The 18,345-nt window shown below is 36.6% G+C and overlaps 1 protein-coding gene across 2 annotated transcripts in view; it reads right to left on the bottom strand.

Annotated features, from left to right (window-relative positions):
- The window catches only part of LOC135123711 (tumor necrosis factor receptor superfamily member wengen), a 96,412-nt gene that overhangs the window by 32,766 nt on the left and 45,301 nt on the right, over positions 1-18,345 (bottom strand). For both annotated transcript variants that reach the window (XM_064048572.1, XM_064048577.1), the window contains exon 2: positions 17,461-17,962. In XM_064048572.1, coding sequence (XP_063904642.1) covers positions 17,461-17,962 — 502 coding nt within the window. The remainder of the gene's footprint in view (positions 1-17,460; positions 17,963-18,345) is intronic.

Here is an 18,345-nt window from a genome sequence, read left to right on the forward strand (position 1 = left end):
GAAAAGAAGTCTACACATTTTAAAAAGAAAAGACAAAATATAAGCCCGGCCACCCGCCCTATCTCAATTGTGATCAATGTTTTTTATTCGCCGTGAACCAGTTTAACTGCCGATTTTTCTATTCTTTGAAACTTCGAAACTCAAAAACGTGTTTTTAATTTCTCGTAAAGAAATAAAGATTTTGCAGTTAAGCTACGCCCTTTTGGCTAACGACGAATAAAAACAAATCGTCAGAATTGAGACAGGGTGGGTGGGCGGGGTTTATATATTTTTTTGCTAATATACAAAGCCATCTTTTCATAAAAAGAAACTTAAATAATGGTTAAAATGGTACATTTTTGCACGGATATATGAATTTTTTACAACATGTTTTAAATCTCATGTTGTAAAAAGAAGTCTGCACATTTTAAAACGAAAAGACAATTGTGATGGTTTTTTTATTCGCCGTGAACCAAGGGGGCGGAGCTTAACTGCAAAATACTTATTCCTTTACAAAAAATTAAATACGTATTTTTGAGTACCGGGTTATCCAAAGAATAATATGTATATTAACAAAAAAAAAATATTAACCCCGCTCACCCACCCCATTTCAATTGCGATGATTGTTTTTATTCTTAGAAACTCAGAAACTCACAAACATATTTTTAATTTCTCGTAGTGAAATAAAGATTTTGGAGTTGAGCCACGCCCTCTTGGCTCACGACGAATAAAAACAAATCGTCAGAATGGAGACAGGGTGGGTGGGCGGGGTTCATTTTTTTTTATTAATATACAAAGCCTTCTTTTCATAACAAGAAACTTAAAACATGGTTAAAATCGTACATTTTTGCAAGGATATATGGATTTTGCAATTATTTGGAAAACCTTTGTGAAAAGAAATCTACACATTTTAAAACGAAAAGACAACATGTAAGCCCGCCCACCCGCCCTATCTCAATTGTGATGAATGTTTTTTATTCGCCGTGAACCAAGCGGGCGGAGTTTAACCGCAAAATACTTATTTCTTTACAAAAAATTAATGATGTATTTTTGAGTATCGGGTTATTCAAAGAATACTATGTATATTAAAAAAAATATATAAACCCCGCCCACCCACCCCATCTCGATTGCGATGATTTTTTTTTATTCTTAGAAACTTCGAAACTCAAAAAGATGTTTTTAATTTCTCGTAGAGAAATAAAGATTTTGCAGTTAAAAATCGTTAGAATTGAGACAGGGTGGGTGGGCGGGGTTTATATTTTGCCTTTTTTTTCTTAACATACAAAGCCATCTTTTCATTACAAGAAACTTAAAACATATTTAAAATGGTATAAAGGATATATGGATTTTGCAATTATGGGGGAAACCCAATTGCAAAATCGATATTTCCGTTTACAAATTTTTCATAATAAATATGTTTTAAGTTTCATGTTATGAAAAGAAGTCTACACATTTTAAAACGAAAAGGCAAAATGTAAGCCTGCCCACCCGCCCTATCTCTATTGTGATGATTTTTTTTTATTCGCCGTGAACCAAGAGGGCGGAGTTTAACTGGAAAATAGTTATTTCTTTACTAGACATTAAAAACATGTTTTTGAGTATCGTGTTGTTCAAAGAATAATATGTATATTAAGGAAAAAAGACATTATCTAAACCCCGCCCACCAACCCCATCTCAATTGCGATGATCTTTTTTTTCTTAGAAACTTAAAACACGGTTAAAATGGTAAATTTTTGTAAGGAAAGACGTATTTTGCAGTTAAGCTTCGCCCCCTTGGTTCACGGTGCATAAAAAAAATCTTCACAATTGAGACATGGAGGATGGGCGGGCTTATATTTTGCCTTTGTTTCTTAATATGTGTGCACTTATTTCGTCAACAAGAAAATTAAAACATGAAAAAAAATTAATGGTAAATTTTTGTAGTTTAATCAACTTTTTTCTACAAGCCCTTTAAATACGGCAAAAGTCTGGACATCGACGACTTCTGAAGACGAAGGCAAAATTATCGATTCTAGGGATTTTACGTTATATACTTATATTCCGTTAAATTTGAAAACAATGATGTTTTTATCTCAGAAAGAGATATAAACACATACGTCGACCTAAATTATTACCTGGCCCCATAACCTGGGCGTAAATTAAATCAGCAAAAACGGACTGCTTTTATGTGTCACTAGCAGCCCGTGGAAGAAACGAATGCTTCTGAATTTAACGCACTGATCAAGATTGATTGATACTCAACTGGACAGACTAAACAATAAGAGATCAAGGTTGCTTAAACTCTATGTATTTTACGCAATTATGTCTCCGACAAGACGTCGCCGTGAACTTTATCTCGAACCTAGTCCAGAAAATGAATTCCACTAATGAAAAAAATGATTGGTGAGAAACGTCTTTCTCCGGATCGGGTGTCGAAATTCGCGTCGTTTTCCCCCGAAAACAGCAATGTGACATTGCCAGACGTTTTATTATTCCGTCCTTACACATCCAATTTGGCAAGTCTGGTACAAGCATGGCTAAATCTGGAGTGCAACAAGCGCGCACGATATTAACACGCCAAAACGAGAATTTACAGTCTTAAAAAAAGATTTATGCAAACGCGTGAAAAAAGCGTCGCATTTTTCGTCGCAACACCTGCGACAAGTGCAGATCTCGTGAAATATCGCGCTGCTAGATTAATCATATCGCGTTTATGGCCCATCATCATCCGTCATGTTCAATTTTTGACGCAGACGTTCTATTTCCACCGTCGACAAAGGCACGAAGACGAACACTATTTATGTAAGTGTCTGCTGTTGAACATTCCTAACGATTTTATCGACATCAAAACAACGCTTTAATAACAACCAGCCGTAAATCTGGAACTCAACATCCATCAAGCCCTCGCAATTGGAAAACGCTGGAGACACGAGCAGCGTCTTCATCATATTAAAGTAATTTATCGCGACTCATTATTAAATCCTCACCCGGTATTAGGGTCGTAAATCAGTCGACATGACACCTCCGAAATAATATAGATCACACACCGCCGGTCTTGATTAATTCATATTCAATGTCGCCGCCCCGAGGGACGCACCAAAAAACGCCGGGACGGACCTGACTTAGCACCTTAATAAATCCCGAAATTAGAAAACGATCCAGAATTAGCCGCCGCCCCTAAACTCGCTTTTAATTTTCCGCCCTTCCTTAAACCCAACCTCGTACATCACCGCGGTAAAACGCCTTCAAAGAGGTAAAAGCGTGCTTTTACCGGATAAAAACATACGCCGGTCTTTAAATAAATCCGCCGCCGACATAAATATTCACCTTCGTTCCATGCAATTTTAAATTTGTAATTTGGAAATTGATGGGTTTGGTCGGAGCGAGCGCAGCGATAAAATTATTTGATTCCATGCTCAATTTGTAGCTCCGTGTTCTGCGAGGGGTTTAATCAGTGGCGAATCGCTGCTCTCGAGGGCCCCGGGCTCTGCCGGCCGACGACGATATGGGACCCCTTGCGTCGTTCCCGTCAGATGGTGCGATTTCTGGAGCTGATATTGTGGATGTCCCAGTATTGCTGTACTTTGTTATGAGATGTGTTCTCGGGGGAGCGGATTGGGCAAAAATTCGAGGACCGAGATTTTAACTTCGGCTCAAATTTAAATGTAAAAGTTCGCCCACGAACACGACGAACAATAACTAAGTTTGTTATTGAACTCGAGGATGATGAGCTGATCCGGGTTAAAAGTGTCATTCACTCTTAATGTACGTTGTATTAGTTTTTTGCAACGAATTTCTTCTTACGAACGTATTGCTGGGAAAGTGGCGGGACCGTTAAAAATTACCGTTATGGTGTTAACAATGTGGGCATTATCTATGCCTTTCGATCGGCTACCCACATAAAATTAACCAATGTGCGAAGTTAATCTGCTAAGTGGCAGTTTCTCCAACAGCACGTAACAATAAGGTGTATGAAGTATTACCAACACTCCCACTTCGCACACACTTTGTCCTCTTTAAATTAGATAATCGGACTCGTCAAAATAATTTACATTCTAATAATTTAACGACTACGCACGTGCATATCACACAGAGGCGTCACTATAACAAGGAGACGTCGAATTAATTTGGCACTACAGGAACATAACTACTGGAACTTGCTTGAGTCCTCTGCTTTTCACTCCAGTCACGAATGACTAACTAGTGGAAAACACGAATCGATACAGAATGGCCACGGGTAAGTGCAGTTTTATGATTTGTTTAAAAAATTCAGCTAGCTAGCGCCGCTCCCGCTAAATTTGAAAAAATGCTGTTTTTGTCTTAAAATGACACCTTTCTATATATTCGTCTCTGGACAGTAAACGGATCGAGTATTTGGTCTGAAAAATGATGATTTTATCTCAAATGAAACCTTTCTATATATGACAACTTTTTATATATTCGTCTCTCCACAGTAGACAAATCGAGTATTTAGTCTGAAAATTCATTTATGAGACCAGGAAATTCCAAGAAATCGAATGCTCCAAACCGCAATGCGAAATCTGGTACCGTTTTGGAGTTATTTCCCGTTAAATTTGAAGAAATGGTGGTTTTATCTAAAAATGACAGCTTTCTATATATTCATTTGTTCACAGTAAACGGATAAACTATTCGATCTGAAAATTGGCACCTGAGACCAGAAAGCTTCAAGGAATCGAATCCTTTAAACCGCAATACGAAATGTGTTGCCGTTTTGAAGTTACGTCGCATTAAATATCCAGTTAAATTTGAAAAAATGCTGTTTTTATCACAAAATGACACCTTTTTATATATTCGTCTCTCCACAACTAACAAATCGAGGATTTAGTCTGAAAAATCACTCATAGGATCAGAAAGCTTCAAGGAATGTAATCCTTCGAACCGTAATAAGAAATCTAGTGCTGTTTTGAAGTTATGTCTCATTAAATATTCCGTTAAATTTGAAAAAATACTGTTTTTATCTCAAAATGACACTTTCATATATATCTGTCTCTCCATCGTAAACAAAGCGAGTACTTAGTCTGAAAATTAAATCGTAGGACTAGGAAGTTCCAAGGAATCGAATGCTTTGAACCGCATTGCGGAGTATAGTGCCGTTTTGAAGTTATGTCCGATTAAATATCCCATTAAATTTCAAAAAATGCTATTTTTTAATCTCAGAATAACAACTTTTTATATATTCGTCTCTCCACAGTAGATAAATCGAGTATTTAGTCTGAAAATTCACTTATGGGACTAGGAAGTTTCAAGAAATCGAACGCTCCAAACTGCAATGCGAAATCTGGCACCGTTTTGGAGTTATGTCCCGTTAAATTTGAAGAAATGCTGTTTTTATCTCAAAATGACACCTTTCTATATATTCGTCTCTAGACAGTAAACGGATCGAGTATTTGGTCTGAAAATCCATTCCTACGTTTGGGGAGCTCCAAGGAATCGAACGCTCCAAACCGCGATGTCGGGTCAAGTGTAGTTCTGGAGTTATCTCCCGTTAAATTTGAAAAAATGATGATTTTATCTCAAATGAAACCTTTCTATATATTCGTCTCTGGACAGTAAACGGATCGAGTATTTGAGCTGATAATTCACTCGTAGGATTAGAAAGTTACAAGCTATCAAATACTTCAAAGGGTAATACGGAGCCTAGAGCCGTTTTGGAGTTATTTCCCGTTAAATTTGAAAAAAATGCTGTTTTCATCTCAAAATGACACCATTCTACATGTTAGTCTCTGGACAGTAAACGGATCGAGTATTCGGTCTGAAAATTCACTACTAGGTCTACCGAGTTCCAAGGAACCGAATGCTCCAAACCGCAATGCGAAATCAATTTTTCGATTAGCAATTTTTCAACTTTTAATTTTTGTTAGTACTTGCTAAGATAAGACTGATTTTGGCAAATCACAAACCCTCTAAGAAGAGAGAGGGTGGGTGGGCGGGGCTAGTACTTGCTATGATAAGGCTGATTTTGGCAAATGAAATACCTCTAAGAAAATGAGGGCGGGTGGGCGGGCTTAGAACCTGCTACGATAAGACTGAATTTGGTAAATGAGATACCTTCTAAGAAAAGAGAGGGTGGGTGGGCGGGGCAGTTGCTGCTAAGATAAAACTGATTTTGGCTAATGAGAGACCTCCTAAGAAAAGAGATGGTGGTTGGGCGGGGCTAGTACCTGCTAAAACGGTTTGGTATGTTTATTGACCTAAAAAAAATAAAAGGTGGATTTCAGTCAGTCTCAAAATGACACCTTTTTATATATTCCTCTCTTCACAGTAGACAAATAGAGTATTTAGTCTGAAAATTCACTTATGGGACCAGGAAGTTCTAAGAAATCGAATGTTCCAAACCGCAATGCGAAATCTGGAACCGTTTTGGAGTTATGTCCCGTTAAATTTGAAGAAATGGTGGTTTTATCTAAAAATTACAGCTTTCTATATATTCATTTGTTGACAGTAAACGGATAAACTATCCGATCTGAAAATTGGCTCCTGAGACCAGAAACCTTCGAGGAATCGAATTCTTTAAACCGCAATACGAAATGTGGTGCCGTTTTGAAGTTACGTCCTATTAAATATCCAGTTAAATTTGAAAAAATGCGGTTTTTATCTCAAAATGACACCTTTTTATATATTCGTCTCTCCACAATTAACAAATCGAGTATTTAGTCTGAAAATTCACTCATAGGATCAGAAAGTTTCAAGGAATGTAATCCTTCGAACCGTAATAAGAAATCTAGTGCTGTTTTGAAGTTATGTCCCATTAAATATTACGTTAAATTTGAAAAATTTTTGTTTTTATCTCAAAATGACAACTTTTTATATATTCGTCTCTCCACAGTAGACAAATCGAGTATTTAGTCTGAAAATTCATTTATGGGACCAGGAAGTTCCAAGAAATCGAATGCTCCAAACCGCAATGCGAAATCTGGCACCGTTTTGGAGTTATGTCCCGTTAAATTTGAAGAAATGGTAGTTTTATCTAAAAATGACAGCTTTCTATATATTCATTTGTTCACAGTAAATGGATAAACTATCCGATCTGAAAATTGGCTCCTGAGACCAGAAAGCTTCAAGGAATCGAATCCTTTAAACCGCAATAAGAAATGTGTTGCCGTTTTGAAGTTACGTCGCATTAAATATCCAGTTAAATTTGAAAAAATGCTGTTTTTATCACAAAATGACACCTTTTTATATATGCGTCTCTCCACAACTAACAAATCGAGGATTTAGTCTGAAAAATCACTCATAGGATCAGAAAGCTTCAAGGAATGTAATCCTTCGAACCGTAATAAGAAATCTAGTGCTGTTTTGAAGTTATGTCTCATTAAATATTCCGTTAAATTTGAAAAAATACTGTTTTTATCTCAAAATGACACTTTCATATATATCTGTCTCTCCATCGTAAACAAAGCGAGTACTTAGTCTGAAAATTAAGTCGTAGGACTAGAAAGTTCCAAGGAATCGGATGCTTTGAACCGCATTGCGGAGTATAGTGCCGTTTTGAAGTTATGCCCGATTAAATATCCCATTAAATTTGAAAAAATGCTATTTTTTAATCTCACAATGACAACTTTTTATATATTCGTCTCTCCACAGTAGATAAATCGAGTATTTAGTCTGAAAATTCACTTATGGGACTAGGAAGTTTCAAGAAATCGAACGCTCCAAACTGCAATGCGAAATCTGGCACCGTTTTGGAGTTATGTCCCGTTAAATTTGAAGAAATGCTGTTTTTATCTCAAAATGACACCTTTCTATATATTCGTCTCTAGACAGTAAACGGATCGAGTATTTGGTCTGAAAATCCATTCCTACGTTTGGGGAGCTCCAAGGAATCGAACGCTCCAAACCGCGATGTCGGGTCAAGTGTAGTTCTGGAGTTATCTCCCGTTAAATTTGAAAAAATGATGATTTTATCTCAAATGAAACCTTTCTATATATTCGTCTCTGGACAGTAAACGGATCGAGTATTTGAGCTGATAATTCACTCGTAGGATTAGAAAGTTACAAGCTATCAAATACTTCAAAGGGTAATACGGAGCCTAGAGCCGTTTTGGAGTTATTTCCCGTTAAATTTGAAAAAAATGCTGTTTTCATCTCAAAATGACACCATTCTACATGTTAGTCTCTGGACAGTAAACGGATCGAGTATTCGGTCTGAAAATTCACTACTAGGTCTACCGAGTTCCAAGGAACCGAATGCTCCAAACCGCAATGCGAAATCAATTTTTCGATTAGCAATTTTTCAACTTTTAATTTTTGTTAGTACTTGCTAAGATAAGACTGATTTTGGCAAATCACAAACCCTCTAAGAAGAGAGAGGGTGGGTGGGCGGGGCTAGTACTTGCTATGATAAGGCTGATTTTGGCAAATGAAATACCTCTAAGAAAATGAGGGCGGGTGGGCGGGCTTAGAACCTGCTACGATAAGACTGAATTTGGTAAATGAGATACCTTCTAAGAAAAGAGAGGGTGGGTGGGCGGGGCAGTTGCTGCTAAGATAAAACTGATTTTGGCTAATGAGAGACCTCCTAAGAAAAGAGATGGTGGTTGGGCGGGGCTAGTACCTGCTAAAACGGTTTGGTATGTTTATTGACCTAAAAAAAATAAAAGGTGGATTTCAGTCAGTCTCAAAATGACACCTTTTTATATATTCCTCTCTTCACAGTAGACAAATAGAGTATTTAGTCTGAAAATTCACTTATGGGACCAGGAAGTTCTAAGAAATCGAATGTTCCAAACCGCAATGCGAAATCTGGAACCGTTTTGGAGTTATGTCCCGTTAAATTTGAAGAAATGGTGGTTTTATCTAAAAATTACAGCTTTCTATATATTCATTTGTTGACAGTAAACGGATAAACTATCCGATCTGAAAATTGGCTCCTGAGACCAGAAACCTTCGAGGAATCGAATTCTTTAAACCGCAATACGAAATGTGGTGCCGTTTTGAAGTTACGTCCTATTAAATATCCAGTTAAATTTGAAAAAATGCGGTTTTTATCTCAAAATGACACCTTTTTATATATTCGTCTCTCCACAATTAACAAATCGAGTATTTAGTCTGAAAATTCACTCATAGGATCAGAAAGTTTCAAGGAATGTAATCCTTCGAACCGTAATAAGAAATCTAGTGCTGTTTTGAAGTTATGTCCCATTAAATATTACGTTAAATTTGAAAAATTTTTGTTTTTATCTCAAAATGACAACTTTTTATATATTCGTCTCTCCACAGTAGACAAATCGAGTATTTAGTCTGAAAATTCATTTATGGGACCAGGAAGTTCCAAGAAATCGAATGCTCCAAACCGCAATGCGAAATCTGGCACCGTTTTGGAGTTATGTCCCGTTAAATTTGAAGAAATGGTAGTTTTATCTAAAAATGACAGCTTTCTATATATTCATTTGTTCACAGTAAATGGATAAACTATCCGATCTGAAAATTGGCTCCTGAGACCAGAAAGCTTCAAGGAATCGAATCCTTTAAACCGCAATAAGAAATGTGTTGCCGTTTTGAAGTTACGTCGCATTAAATATCCAGTTAAATTTGAAAAAATGCTGTTTTTATCACAAAATGACACCTTTTTATATATGCGTCTCTCCACAACTAACAAATCGAGGATTTAGTCTGAAAAATCACTCATAGGATCAGAAAGCTTCAAGGAATGTAATCCTTCGAACCGTAATAAGAAATCTAGTGCTGTTTTGAAGTTATGTCTCATTAAATATTCCGTTAAATTTGAAAAAATACTGTTTTTATCTCAAAATGACACTTTCATATATATCTGTCTCTCCATCGTAAACAAAGCGAGTACTTAGTCTGAAAATTAAGTCGTAGGACTAGAAAGTTCCAAGGAATCGGATGCTTTGAACCGCATTGCGGAGTATAGTGCCGTTTTGAAGTTATGCCCGATTAAATATCCCATTAAATTTGAAAAAATGCTATTTTTTAATCTCACAATGACAACTTTTTATATATTCGTCTCTCCACAGTAGATAAATCGAGTATTTAGTCTGAAAATTCACTTATGGGACTAGGAAGTTTCAAGAAATCGAACGCTCCAAACTGCAATGCGAAATCTGGCACCGTTTTGGAGTTATGTCCCGTTAAATTTGAAGAAATGCTGTTTTTATCTCAAAATGACACCTTTCTATATATTCGTCTCTAGACAGTAAACGGATCGAGTATTTGGTCTGAAAATCCATTCCTACGTTTGGGGAGCTCCAAGGAATCGAACGCTCCAAACCGCGATGTCGGGTCAAGTGTAGTTCTGGAGTTATCTCCCGTTAAATTTGAAAAAATGATGATTTTATCTCAAATGAAACCTTTCTATATATTCGTCTCTGGACAGTAAACGGATCGAGTATTTGAGCTGATAATTCACTCGTAGGATTAGAAAGTTACAAGCTATCAAATACTTCAAAGGGTAATACGGAGCCTAGAGCCGTTTTGGAGTTATTTCCCGTTAAATTTGAAAAAAATGCTGTTTTCATCTCAAAATGACACCATTCTACATGTTAGTCTCTGGACAGTAAACGGATCGAGTATTCGGTCTGAAAATTCACTACTAGGTCTACCGAGTTCCAAGGAACCGAATGCTCCAAACCGCAATGCGAAATCAATTTTTCGATTAGCAATTTTTCAACTTTTAATTTTTGTTAGTACTTGCTAAGATAAGACTGATTTTGGCAAATCACAAACCCTCTAAGAAGAGAGAGGGTGGGTGGGCGGGGCTAGTACTTGCTATGATAAGGCTGATTTTGGCAAATGAAATACCTCTAAGAAAATGAGGGCGGGTGGGCGGGCTTAGAACCTGCTACGATAAGACTGAATTTGGTAAATGAGATACCTTCTAAGAAAAGAGAGGGTGGGTGGGCGGGGCAGTTGCTGCTAAGATAAAACTGATTTTGGCTAATGAGAGACCTCCTAAGAAAAGAGATGGTGGTTGGGCGGGGCTAGTACCTGCTAAAACGGTTTGGTATGTTTATTGACCTAAAAAAAATAAAAGGTGGATTTCAGTCAGTCTCAAAATGACACCTTTTTATATATTCCTCTCTTCACAGTAGACAAATAGAGTATTTAGTCTGAAAATTCACTTATGGGACCAGGAAGTTCTAAGAAATCGAATGTTCCAAACCGCAATGCGAAATCTGGAACCGTTTTGGAGTTATGTCCCGTTAAATTTGAAGAAATGGTGGTTTTATCTAAAAATTACAGCTTTCTATATATTCATTTGTTGACAGTAAACGGATAAACTATCCGATCTGAAAATTGGCTCCTGAGACCAGAAACCTTCGAGGAATCGAATTCTTTAAACCGCAATACGAAATGTGGTGCCGTTTTGAAGTTACGTCCTATTAAATATCCAGTTAAATTTGAAAAAATGCGGTTTTTATCTCAAAATGACACCTTTTTATATATTCGTCTCTCCACAATTAACAAATCGAGTATTTAGTCTGAAAATTCACTCATAGGATCAGAAAGTTTCAAGGAATGTAATCCTTCGAACCGTAATAAGAAATCTAGTGCTGTTTTGAAGTTATGTCCCATTAAATATTACGTTAAATTTGAAAAATTTTTGTTTTTATCTCAAAATGACAACTTTTTATATATTCGTCTCTCCACAGTAGACAAATCGAGTATTTAGTCTGAAAATTCATTTATGGGACCAGGAAGTTCCAAGAAATCGAATGCTCCAAACCGCAATGCGAAATCTGGCACCGTTTTGGAGTTATGTCCCGTTAAATTTGAAGAAATGGTAGTTTTATCTAAAAATGACAGCTTTCTATATATTCATTTGTTCACAGTAAATGGATAAACTATCCGATCTGAAAATTGGCTCCTGAGACCAGAAAGCTTCAAGGAATCGAATCCTTTAAACCGCAATAAGAAATGTGTTGCCGTTTTGAAGTTACGTCGCATTAAATATCCAGTTAAATTTGAAAAAATGCTGTTTTTATCACAAAATGACACCTTTTTATATATGCGTCTCTCCACAACTAACAAATCGAGGATTTAGTCTGAAAAATCACTCATAGGATCAGAAAGCTTCAAGGAATGTAATCCTTCGAACCGTAATAAGAAATCTAGTGCTGTTTTGAAGTTATGTCTCATTAAATATTCCGTTAAATTTGAAAAAATACTGTTTTTATCTCAAAATGACACTTTCATATATATCTGTCTCTCCATCGTAAACAAAGCGAGTACTTAGTCTGAAAATTAAGTCGTAGGACTAGAAAGTTCCAAGGAATCGGATGCTTTGAACCGCATTGCGGAGTATAGTGCCGTTTTGAAGTTATGCCCGATTAAATATCCCATTAAATTTGAAAAAATGCTATTTTTTAATCTCACAATGACAACTTTTTATATATTCGTCTCTCCACAGTAGATAAATCGAGTATTTAGTCTGAAAATTCACCTATGGGACTAGGAAGTTCCAAGAAATCGAATGCTCCCAACTGCAATGCGAAATCTGGCACCGTTTTGGAGTTATGTCCCGTTAAATTTGAAGAAATGCTGTTTTTATCTCAAAATGACACCTTTCTATATATTCGTCTCTAGACAGTAAACGGATCAAGTATTTGGTCTGAAAATTCATTCCTACGTTTGGAAAGCTCCAAGGAATCGAACGCTCCGAACCGCGATGTCGAGTCTTGTGTCGTTTTGGAGATATCTCCCGTTAAATTTGAAAAAATGATGATTTTATCTCAAATGAAACCTGTCTATATATTCCTCTCTGGACAGTAAACGGATCGAGTATTTGAGCTGATAATTCACTCCCAAGATTAGAAAGTTGCAAGCTATCAAATACTTCAAACGGTAATACGGAGCCTAGAGCCGTTTTGGAGTTATTTCCCGTTAAATTTGAAAAACATGCTGTTTTCATCTCAAAATGACACCATTCTACATGTTAGTCTCTGGACAGTAAACGGATCGAGTATTCGGTCTGAAAATTCACTACTAGGTCTATCGAGTTCCAAGGAATCGAATGCTGCAAACCGCAATGGGAAATCAATTTTTCGATTAGCAATTTTTCAACTTTTAATTTTTGTTAGTACTTGCTAAGATAAGACTGATTTTGGCAAATCACATACCCTCTAAGAAAAGAGAGGGTGGGTGGGCGGGCCTAGTACATGCTAAGATAAAAACTAATTTTGGCAAATCACATATCCTCTAAGAAGAGAGAGGGTGGGTGGGCGGGGCTAGTACCTGCTAAAACGGTTTGTTATGTTTATTGTTCTAAAAAAAATAAATAAAAGGTGGATTTCAGTCAGTCTCGAAATGACACCTTTTTATATACTTGTCTCTCCGCAGTAAAGAAATCAAGTATTTAGTTTGAAAATTCACTAGTAGGACTAGGAAGTTCCAAGGAATCGAATGCTCCGAACCGCAATGAGAAATCTGGCACCGTTTTGGAGTTATGTTCCGTTAAATTTGAAGAAATGGTGGTTTTATCTAAAAATGACAGCTTTCTATATATTCATTTGTTCACCGTAAACGTATAAAATATCCGATCTGCAAATTGGCACCTGAGACCAGAAAGCTTCAAGGAATCGAATCCTTTAAACCGCAATACGAAATGTGGTGCCGTTTTGAAGTTAGGTCCCATTAAATATCCAGTTAAATTTGTAAAAATGCGGTTTTTATCCCAAAATGACACCTTTTTATACATTTGTCTCTCCACAATTAACAAATCGAATATTTAGTCTGAAAAATCACTCATAGGACCAGAAAGCTTCAAGGAATCTAATCCTTCGAACCGTAATAAGAAATCTAGTGCTGTTTTGAACTTATGTCCCATTAAATATTCCGTTAAATTTGAAAAAATACTGTTTTTAGCTCAAAATGACACCTCCATATATATTTGTCTCTCCATCATAAACAAAGCGAGTAGTTAGTGTGAAAATTAAGTCGTAGGACTAGGAAGTTCCAAGGAATCGAATGCTTCGAACCCCATTGCGGAGTATAGTGCCGTTTTGAAGGTATGCCCGATTAAAAAATATCCCATTAAATTTGAAAAAATGCAATTTTTTAATCTCAAAATAACATTTTATATATTCGTCTCTCCACAGTAGACAAATCGAGTATTTAATCTGAAAATTCACTTATGGGACCAGGAAATTCCAAGAAATCGAATGCTCCCAACCGCAATGCGAAATCTGGCACCGTTTTGGAGTTATGTCCCGTTAAATTTGAAGAAATGGTTTTTTCTAAAAATGATAGCTATCCACACATTCATTTGTTCACAGTAAACGGATGAACTATCTGATCTGAAAATAGGCTTCTGAGACCAGAAAGCTTCAAGGAATCGAATCCTTTAAACCGCAATACTAAATGTGGTGCCATTTTGAAGTTACGTCCCATTAAATATCCAGTTAAATTTGAAAAAATGCGGTTTTTATCTCAAAATGACACCTTTTTATATATTCGTCTCTCCACAATTAACAAATCGAGTATTTAGTCTGAAAATTCACTCATAGGATCAGAAAGCTTCAAGGAATCTAAACCTTCGAACCGTAATAAGAAATCTAGTGCTGTTTTGAAGTTATGTCCCATTAAATATTCCGTTAAATTTGAAAAAATAAGGTTTCTATCTCAAAATGACACCTTCATATATATTTGTCTCTCCACCGTAAACAAAGCGAGTAGTTAGCCTGAAAATTAAGTTGTAGGACTAGGAAGTTCCAAGAATCGAATGCTTCCAACCGCAATGCGAAATCTGGCATCGTTTTGGAGTTATGTGCCGTTAAATTTGAAGAAATGGTGGTTTTATCTAAAAATGACAGCTTTCTATATATTCATTTGTTGAGAGTAGACGGATAAACTATCCGATCTGAAAATTGGCTCCTGAGACCAGAAAGCTTCAAGGAATCGAATCCTTTAAACCGCAATACGAAATGTGGTGTCGTTTTGAAGTTACGTCCCATTAAATATCCAGTTAAATTTGAAAAAATACTGTTTTTATCTCAAAATGACAACTTCTTATATATTTGTCTCCCCAAAGTAAACAAATCGTGTATTTAGTCTAAAAATTCACACGTGGGACTACAAAGTTACAAAGAATCGAATGCTCCGAAACGCAATGCCTCATCTAGTATCGCTTTTGAGTTATGTCCCGTTAAATTAAAAAAAAAATTCTAGTTTTATATAAAAATGACACCTTTCTATATATTCGTATCTCCACGATAAACGGATAGACTGTGCGATTTGAAAACTGGTTTCTGGGACGAAAAAGTTTCAAGGAATCTAATCCTTAAAACCGCAATACGAAATCAGATGCCGTTTTGAAGTTATGTCCCATTGAATATCCCGTTAAATTTGAAACATGCTATTTTTATCTCAAAATGACACCTGTCTGTATATTCGTGTCTGCACAGTAAACAAATCGAGTATTTAGTCTGAAAATTCACTCCTAGGACTAGGAAGCTCCGAGGAATCCAATGCTTCAAACCCCAATGCGTAGTCTAATGCCGTTTTGGAGTTATGTCCCATTAAACGCCCGTCAAATTTGAAAAAATGTTGTTTTTATCTCAAAATGATAAATTTTTTATATATTCGTCTCCCAAAAGTAAACAAATCGTGTATTTAGTCTAAAAATTCACTCGTGGGACTACAAAGTTACAAAGAATCGAATGCTCTGAAACGCAATGCGGAATCTAGTACTGCTTTTGAGTTATGTCCCGTTAAATTAAAAATAAAAATCTAGTTTTATCTAAAAATGACACCTTTCTATATATTCGTATCTCCAGAGTAAACAGATAGACTCTCCGATCTGAAAATTGGTTCCTGGGACTAAAAAGCTTCAACGAATCTAACCTTTAAAACCGCAATACGAAATCTAGTGCCGTTTTGAAGTTATGTCCCATTGAATATCCCGTTAAATTTGAAACATGCTGTTTTTATCTCAAAATGACACCTGTCTGTATATTCGTGTCTGCACAGTAAACAAATCGAGTATTTAGTCTGAAAATTCACTCTTAGGACTAGGAAGCTCCGAGGAATCCAATGCTTCGAAACGCAGTCCGGAGTCTAATGCCGTTTTGGATTTATGTCCCATTAAACGCCCGTCAAATTTGAAAAAATGTTATTTTTATCTCAAAATGACACATTTTTATATATTCGTCTCCCAAAAGTAAACAAATCGTGTATTTAGTCTAAAAATTCACTCGTGGGACTACAAAGTTCCAAAGATTCGAATGCTCCGAACCGCAATGTGGAATCTAATACCGCTTTTGAGTTATGTCCCGTTAAATTAAAAAAAAAATTAGTTTTATATAAAAATGACACCTTTCTATATATTCGTATCTCCAGAGTAAACAGATAGACTCTCCGATCTGAAAATTGGTTCCTGGGACTAGAAAGCTTCAAGGAATCTAATCTTTAAAACTGCAATACGAAATCTAGTGCCGTTTTGAAGTTATGTCTCATTGAATATCCCGTTAAATTTGAAACATGCTGTTTTTGTCTCAAAATGACACCTTTCTACATATTCGTCTCTGCACAGTAAACAAATCGAGTATTTAGTCTGAAAAATCACTCGTAGGACTAGAAAGCTCCGAGGAATCCAATGCTTCAAACCCCAATGCGTAGTCTAATGCCGTTTTGGAGTTATCTCCCATTAAATTCCCGTTAAATTTGAAAAAAATTTGTTTTTATCTCAAAATAACACCTTTTTATATATTCGTCTCTCCACAGTAAACAAATCAAGTTTTAAGTCTGAAAATTCACTTGTAGGACCAGAGAGCTTCAAGAAATCTAATCCTTCGAACCACAATACGAAATCTAGTCCCATTTTGAACTCATGTCCCGTTAAATTTGAAAAAATGTTGTTTTTATCTCAAAATGACACCTTTTTATATATTCGTCTTTCCACAATAAACAAATCGAGTATCTAGTCTGAAAAATCAATCGTAGGACTAGGAAGTTCCAAGGAATTGAATACTCTAAACTGCAATGTGTAATCTCTTGCCGTTTTGGATTTATTTCTCGTTAAATTTGGAAAAAGGCTGTTTTTTATCTCAAAACTTGACACATTCCTACATATTGGTTTAAGCAATCTTAATTTAACCAAATCCACAACAGCTACAAAATTTTACTGCGTCAAACTATTAATGTTCTCCCAACGATTCTTCATAAACGTTCTTATGTAAAATAAAGCTTTCTCTCATTCCAAATTATTTTTAAAATATTGAGAAGTATTTAAAGTGTGATTTTAGACAAAACAATAGTAGTAGTTTAAAGTAACCCCTTTTACTAGATTTTATTTTCTAATTAATGTTTCGTTCTCTATTTGTGCACTAACGTTTATCTTTGTTTTCTCTTCTTAGTCACATCTTGTTGTACAAACACCATGTATTTACACCACGAAACAAACATTATTGTTGTTATCGAACACGCGTATCCCGCCTGAGTCCTCTCCTGTTTAATCCAGTCACGACCGTCCCGGACACAAATGCGCACCTAACCCCCCTAACTATGCAAATCCACCCAACTCACCGGCATCGAAGTTATCCTTCAGCCTCCTCCACTGCTTGGCCTGGTGCAGCGAGTACAGCGTGATGGCTAGAAAAAACAGGAAGCACGCGAAGACGGCCGAGCTGAGTGCGATGGCCTGCCAGTCCCAGACTAGCGTCTCGGCGCTGGAGAACGGCGCCTCGGTGCTGGTGATTTCCAGCTCGGGCGCGTCCCCGACGGGCTTGTCCTCGCCGTCGCGGTCGCCGTCCTCGGTCTTGTCGTGGTGCGCCGGCCGGAACATGTGGCCATGCCGGTGCGGATTGGGCTGGATGAACTTGAAGATTTCGTTGATGGGCCGGCAGATCGTGTCCCGGTGGACCTCGCAGGGGCGGATCACCATGTCACCTACCGCGCACTGCGTACAGTTCACACATGTCTCTAACTTTGTACTCAGGTACTGTTTGCCCTGGATGCAGATTGATGCCGAACCCATGCACACCAAGCTCGAGATTATCAGCAAGGAACCATACCCTGACACCATCACCTGCAACGGGACGAACTGTTTGAGTAATTGTATTTATTAATTAGAGAAAAAAGTGATCTCCTGATTCCGTCTGTCTGTCTGTCTGGCGTCTATGTCGATTTTGACTAGAGACGTAATATCAGAAACTACTAGACTGATTGTTATCAAATTTTGTATGTTTTTTTTTTAATTTTATAAAATACTCTTGCTTCCAAGACGCCATCAAAAAATTTTATAATGGAAAAACTCACTTGAAATAAACGCACGCCTTTTAAATCTATGTTAACTTATAAAAAATTAAATTCCACAAAATCAAATTTTTCGAAAAATCTGGATTTATTTATCTTCGACCAATTTTTTGATATTAAATTTTTGTTATGACAAGTTTTCCATTTTTCAATAAT

This window comes from Zophobas morio, unplaced genomic scaffold (genome assembly GCF_036711695.1).
Source record: "Zophobas morio isolate AGI-343-1 ecotype UQ-CSIRO unplaced genomic scaffold, CSIRO_AGI_Zmor_V1 ptg000002l, whole genome shotgun sequence".
Taxonomy (NCBI): domain Eukaryota; kingdom Metazoa; phylum Arthropoda; class Insecta; order Coleoptera; family Tenebrionidae; genus Zophobas; species Zophobas morio.